At 40.0% G+C, this 7,381-nt stretch overlaps 1 protein-coding gene across 1 annotated transcript; it reads right to left on the reverse strand.

Moving 5' to 3' along the window:
* Positions 1-71: 71 nt before the first annotated feature.
* CSUI_001435 (brix domain-containing protein) lies at positions 72-7,052 on the reverse strand (the record flags this gene model as incomplete). Its single annotated transcript, XM_068061641.1, has 6 exons — positions 5,212-7,052; positions 4,305-4,376; positions 3,237-3,392; positions 2,232-2,384; positions 919-1,067; positions 72-176 (listed from the first exon to the last, which is right to left on the reverse strand). Coding segments are annotated over exons 1-6 (723 nt in total), but the record flags the coding sequence as incomplete, so codon positions are not given.
* Positions 7,053-7,381: the final 329 nt, after the last annotated feature.

The raw sequence follows: 7,381 nt of genomic DNA on the forward strand, positions 1-7,381 counted from the left end.
AGATAGATAGATAAAGATAGATAGATTAAAGATAGATAGATTAAAGATAGATAGATTAAAGATAGACATACCTGATAGTGTCTGAACCATAGTCTGTCACCATCAAACCTGTAGAAGGCCATGGCGTGATCAAAGAAAGGCTTAGCTTTAGGATGATTACGTGGAGTACCGAAGATCTGTGTAAGGGAAAGAAAAAATAAATAAGAAACAGAGAAAGATCAAGCGTTCAGAGGCGACAGAGAAGAAGACGGAAAAGGAGGTCCGTGTAGATATCTCTATCTAGCTGTAGTGTATCTTACGGGGATCCACGCATGCAAGTCATATACAGTACTCTGGCAACCTAGAAGCGCGCGACGAAGTCATCCATGAGAACGTCCTATAGGTAAATCAAACTCGATTCATGTTTAAAGATTCACTCACGCCTTCCCTCATGTCTGCATCTATAAAGAGAGGGCAAAAGTAGGAGGAGAGAGAAATTAGATATCCATCCCATAAAGACAGATATGCAACCACTACTACGACGAGGAATCTATCTGTAACGCCCGTAGAAGAATTAAGACAGAACTGGAGAAGAGAGAAAGAGAGAGAAGATGTACATGAGCAAGGAGCTATACAGGAGCCCTCAGTCACGGAGGTATATATACCTCTAGCTAGATGAAAGACAGTCACGCACATATGCAGTAGATACACCTATGTAATCTGAACTCATTGAGTAGATCGGCACATGCAGACGATAGAAGATCGGGAAGAGAAACCTCCACGTCAGCCATCAGGGTCTGTCAAGACAAGAAGAGAAGAAGACAGGCAAATGCTGAACAAGAGGAGAAGAGAAGAGTCTCTTTGTAAAGGGCACAGAGAAGAAGGTGTAATGAAGAAGAAAGAAAGAGGAAGTAGAGAAGAAGGATAGTAGATGTTTACTTGTATAAGAAGTTCTTTGATGAGAGCAAGATGTGGCTTAGGGGATCCATCTGGAGAAGCGTCAGTCCCAAAGTCTGGACTGAAGAGAAGGAGAGGCCTCGAGTGAAGAAGGCAATTGCCTGTCATGCTCAACTCTGCTAACGTGTGAACTAAGAAAGGAAAAGAAGAAGAAGAAACGGAAAAGAAGAAGGAGAAGAACACAAAGAGAGAGAGTAAGAAGACGGTCGTCAAAAAGAAAAAAAGAAAGAAAGAAAGAAAGAAAGAAAGAAATTGCTGAAGAGACTATACGTCAAGAAAGAAGAAGAGAAGAACTAGCAGAAGAGAGATAGAGAAGAGAACGAAGGGTCATTATAAGAAACGGGGAAGTATGAAGTTGTGTAAGTAAAACTGCATGGATGCATGCAAGCATCCAGGCGTACATACAGTGGATAAGAGACAGGCGATAGTAAATCGTACTTTCATAGATCACGGGTCTACAGTAAGAAGAAAAGAGAAAAGAAAGAGAGAGATTCTTCTCGTTCACGAGTCGTCTCAAGATTCCTCTCCATTCATTCTCTTTGAGATCTTCTTCATTCAAGTTCTTCTTCTATTCCTTTCTTCCGGCAAGCAAGAGGCATGTCTATCATATATACGCTATAGAGAATCGAAGGCATCATCTATATCGACTCGAGGGTCCTCAAAAGAGATACATATATACTAGATCATCTTGTCTATAAAGAAACATAGCCAAAGCCTACAAACCTGTACGTCCAGGGAGGAATAGGTGTATGTCTTGCAAAGACAAGACTCTCTTGATCAACGTCTCTTTTTCCTTTACTTGGAACTAGAACTCCTCCAGGTGTATGTGTATATACACCTGAGCACTTCACTAGGGTGGCAGGCTACACTGAATTTTAAGAGGTAGCAGTCTCGTTGTGAAGGTTGCGGGAGAGTCTTCTCTCCATTGAAAAGCGTGAGGAAAAAAGAAATGAAGAGAAGCGCTAGAAAAGTTCATAGTGTTTGAAGAGTAGATACATACCTGAGAAGACGAGAGATTCTATTCATCCCTCTTATTAGTTAGATCGCACATTCTGCCACTCTTCTTCACAATAGATGTATGTGTATGAGAATGAGGTGTATGTACAGCTGGAAAGTAAGAACGACATATAGTCAGAGGGACGGGCGTTTATGCATGCTTTGAAAATAGAATTCTATGAAGAACGTACGGGTAATTAACATAAACATATCTATGTGGAAAGAGACCTATTCATCTTTCCTTAGAAAGAGAAACAAGATAATTTCTCTCTTTTCTTCTTTTCTTTCTTTCTCCTTACTGTTGAGCACTCGAAAGATGACGGTGGGTCCGTGTGGAATTTTTGACATATGAAGAAGCAAGTCTCGTTTGCGACTCTCGAAATATAAAACATTATTACACCTGAAAGAGCAATTCGAAAAGAAAGAAAGAAAGAAAGATGAGAAACAAGATCCTCGCAAGGAAGGGAAGAAGGCAATGTGTAAGAAGACGGAATGGCAACATAGCGCAAGCCTACCATGTTCATACACACTTACATAGACATGCATGCATAGCAAACATATACATGCATATTCATACATACATATTCAGTCATTCATACGTACATACATAGACATAGGCATACACACACATACATACATATATACATACATCCATACATATTCATACATACATATACATATACATATACATACATCTCTACGTACCATCTGCAGGTCGACTCCTACACAGGAAGCTACGTCTATACACATATATACATAGATACATATATATATATCAATGGTATTTGGAACTGTGAAGTGTAGGTATATTTCGCTCTCCAGAGAAGCCAGATGAGACAGAGACTTCACTCCTATACTAACGAGAGAGAGAGAGAGAGACAGAGATAGAGATCCATTCTATCATCTACATACATAAATATATATATATATATAAATAAGGTAACGTCGTCATACGTCATAGAGATAAATACATACATCTGTACGTGTATGCATGTATGTACGTATGTATATGTACGTAAATATACATACATAGATATATATATATGTAAATATATGTATATATGTACGTATATGTATGGGGATGTATGAATGCTTATGAGCATGTAGATAGTGTGTATGGAGAAGAGAGATGAATAGATAGGGAAGGAGAAATGTGAAGAAAAGAGATAGGAGAGGGGGGCAGAGAGAAAATGACGAAAATGGAGAAAGTGAAGAGACACTAATGGACTGATTGATCGATAAAATGCATGCACACACTACTACTGGGGAGTGAAAGATCTCTTCTAAATCTCTCCTACTCTTACCGAGGAAGAGAAAGAGAAAGAAAGAAAGAAACGCTAAACAGAGAAAGAGTCTATTCCTCTTTCTTATCATCCTTACCGCTCGAATGCATGCGTAGGCTCTGGAGAGAGGATTCCACGCAAAGTAAAGAGAAGAAGATAAGACGACCAAAAGAACTACTACAAGAAGAAACACAAGACAGAAAGAGAGAGGGAGAAAGAGAGATAGACAAAAGAAAGAAAAAGAGAGGGAGACAGGAAGAAAGAAAAAGACAAAGAAGTCTTTGAGACATGATCAGAGAGAGATATAGTATCACGCCCGCATGAAAGGGAGGAGACATCTCACTAAACCATCTGGCTCGCCCGACTGTATGTACACTCGAAAGAAACACATACATGTAGAGAGAGAAAGAGAAAGACACATGTCTATGGATGTATGTATGAATGTTTGAAGTGTATGTACAGCTGGAGATGGGTCGAGAAGGAGTTTCTTGCCTGTCTCTACTGAGACCTACTAACGGTCACTAAAAAGAAAGAGGAAAAGAAGAAGAAAGAGAAGAAGAAGAAGAGAACGGGGTCCTCACTTGCCTCATTCTTCGTATGGATGAATGTGACGAAAGAGAAGAAAGAAGACTACACGAAAGCCTCTTTTGTCTGGTCTTCGCAAGATATTACAACGGCAGGGTTTGGAAGATAAATAGATAGATAAATAGATAGATAGATAGTTAGATAGATAGATAGCTGAAGAGATTGAAGCTAATCTGTTGTGCTATCTATCTATCTATTGAGGAGCCTGAGTATGATAGACCGACCGCCTTCTCTACCTTTTACTTGCCAGGGAAAGATGTGAAGAAAAAAGAAGAAAAGACAAGAAAGAGAGAAGACGAAAGAACAAGAGAGATGCGAAGGTCGATCTTAGAAAATTCCTTCTGACAGAACCGTGCATGTATGCAGATCAATCTCCTATCTACCTCTCCGTCTACTTTATCCTATATCTCTATCTTGAATATACCTCCTTCTTCTGTCTTCTTTCTCTTCTTCTTCTTCTTTCGCATGTCTTTCTTTCTTTCTTTCTTATGCTTGTCTGCCTACCTCGGAAGTGTTTCTCTTCTCTCTCAAGTGTACAGAGTGTATGGCGAATCGAAGCCTCTAAGCGACGTAAGTCTGGTCATATCACCCCAAAGAAAGAGAGAGAAAGAGAAAGAAAGAAAAGAAAAAGAAAACATGGGAAAGACAAAGAAGAAGAGAGGAGCTGAAGAAGAAAAGGAAGAGAGACAGATCTCTCGGTTATAATAGGGAGGTTTATGGCTGCAGCCCATCGACCTCAAAAGAAAAGAAGAAAGAGACACAGCCACGCTTCTCCTTTCCGGTGTATATACAGACATGCGATAGACAGAGGCAAACACAAACCCTTAAGATTCAAGTAAAGAAACATACAAATACACCATACATACAGCCCTTATCATCGTCGGAAATCTATCTAAAGACATCTCTAGATAGAGAGATCTAGCACATAGAGAAGAAGAGAGCTAGTATCGATCTATCTTCAGTCTATCGAGAGAGAGAGAGGCTTTCCATCGGTGCCAAGAAAGTTCAATCTTGTATCAAGTGGAAAAGACGACGATGAGGAAGAAAAGGACACGTCTCTCCTAATCTTCGTACAGGCATGTACATGCCTGTAGACACACACCTCTCTCTTTCTCCGTGTCTCTCACTCTCCCTCTCTCCATATATGTCTGAAGATACTTCCAGAGAGATAGTATGTGCACGTGCCATACATGTACATATATCTATCTAGATATATAAATGCATATAGATATATATAGATAGATCATATATGCTTATGCACATAGAGATACATCTGTGCCCGTATGTGGCCGTCTTTTTCTTCGTTGTTTCTTTTCTTTTTATTTCTTTCCTTTTCTTTTCCCTCAGTTCTTTCTTTCTTTCTTTGAATTCTTTGTCTGTAGGTAGGTGTATGTAGTAGTATTGGTAGTACCTTTCATTTGATATGTGGGGAGAAGGGCGTCAGCGAGAGGAGAGACTTCGACCACGCAAGACACGCCTGACGACGAGGCACCAGCCATCCTTTCAAACAAGACAAAGAAAAGAAAGACAAGAAAAAAGAAGAAAAGGAAGAAGAAGAAGAGAAAGAAGAAAAGACTTTTCTTTTCATTTCCGTATTGGAGAGGCAATCATTGAGAAGAAGGTGAAAAGAGGAAGAAGAAGAAAGAAAGAGAGAGAAAGAGAGAGAGACAAGGAGTCGGTCACTTGACGAAAGAAGGAGCTTTCACGTCGTGTCTCCTAAGAATAGAGAGGAAAGACTTTCGTAAGGTCGATTCATACTTGAAGAAGAAGAATGAAGGAAGGTCTTCTCTATCCCTCTTCCTTCTTTTTCTTCTTCGTCGTCGTCTTTCTCTCTCTTCGTTCTTTTCTTGAGTTAAATGGAGTAATGAAACTCTCAGGGAAAAAGAAGAGGAAGAAGAAGGAGAGAAGTTGCGACTCTTATCATTCTTCTAACGACTCTTGTATGACTCTTCTACGCATGCAAGACCTCGGAGATTTCTATCCCATTCATTCGCCAGGTGTATCTACACTATCTAGCCAAGAGAGGAAAAGCCAGAGAAGGGTGAGAAAGAAGAAGGAACAAAAGAGAGAGTGAAAGAAATAGAGAAGATGAAAGAAAAAGAATAAGAAGAAAATCGAGAAATGGAGGTCTCTATATGTCTTGTCTCACCGCAAGGAAATCTCAGAAGAAGAGAAAACGCAGGAACTAGCGATCATAAGAAGGGAAGCTCCACATCCAGCCACTTATCAAATTAGATATATCCACATCTATTTACATATCTATAGACTTCTTCTCACTCTTTCTTTCTTTCTCACTCTTTCTTTCTTTCTTTCTTCGCTGTCTAGGGTATGCGTGGAGAAGAAGGAGAAGAGACGCTCCTTCTTATGCGTCGTGAGGAAGAAAAAAAAGGAAGAAGAAGAAGAGAGGAGGAGAAGAAGAGAGGAGAAGAGAGGAGAAGAAGAAGAAGAGAGAAGAGAGGAGAAGAAGAAGAAGAGAGGAGAAGAGAGGAGAAGAAGAAGAGAGGAGAAGAAGAAGAAGAGAGGAGAAGAAGGAGAAGAGAGTTGCTTTTTAGTTGGGAGTCTTTCTGTATCTTGGAAAGAAGAGAGCAGACGCTTGGGCTCGTTCTCAAGAAAGAAAGAAAAAGAGAAAGGCGAAAGAGAGGAGGACGAGAGAAAGCAAGAGAGAGAGACAGAAGAAAAGAAGACAAGGAGAGAGAAGGCTTCAGAGAGAAGTCCGTGAAAGAGAAAGAAAGCGAGAGAAGATGTGTAAAGAAGAGTGAAGAGAGATAAGAAGTCTGCAACAGGGAGAAAAACGAAGGAGAAAAGAAAGAAAGAAAGAAAGACAGAAGGGAAGAAGAAGAAGAAGGTCATGAAGATTGTCGAGGAGACAGCTAGAAACCCAAGAAGAAGAAGAAGAAGAAGAAAAGCAAGTCACTCACTCCTTCTTGATCTTAGAAGAACGAATTGCAGGGGAGAGAACCGCCGACTTCACAAGAAAGAGATAAAGAAATAAAGACAGAAAAAGTTCTTTCGTTTCGAGTGAAGAAGAAGAGAGAAGAAGAGAAGAAGAGAAAGATGAAAATGAGTTAGTTACCTTGGATTCTTATGCTTCTCAAAGAGATGGAGATGAGAAAGATTGGACGTAGACCAAGAAGAAAAAGAGAAGAAAGAAAATCCCGAGAGAGATAACTATTGACAAAAGACATCTAAATACAAAGAAAGACACCCTTTCGCTCTACGAAAGAGAGAAGAAGAGAGAGAGAAAGATCGATCGATAAAGAGAGAGATAAAAAGATAGATAGACATGTGGATATATACGAGTAGATAGCTTCTCGTTCTTGTCCTGTGAATGGATTTGCGGTCCGCCTCCGCATGCACATCGATATGGCTAGAGTCAAGAAGATGAAAGAAGAGAGAAGGAACGAGAAACCTTCTCTTTCACTGAAATAGAGCAGAAGAATGGAAAGAAACATAAGAGCAAAAGGAGATAGTGTGCGACATACACCTCCGAAGACATTTTAGAGGGGGGGTTGAGATAGGTAAATCTTTTTCTCTCTCTCTTTTCTTCTTTCTCTTCCCCTCCTCTCTCTCTCTCTTCTGTC

Source organism: Cystoisospora suis, assembly GCF_002600585.1.
Source record: "Cystoisospora suis strain Wien I chromosome Unknown contig_562, whole genome shotgun sequence".
NCBI lineage: Eukaryota > Apicomplexa > Conoidasida > Eucoccidiorida > Sarcocystidae > Cystoisospora > Cystoisospora suis.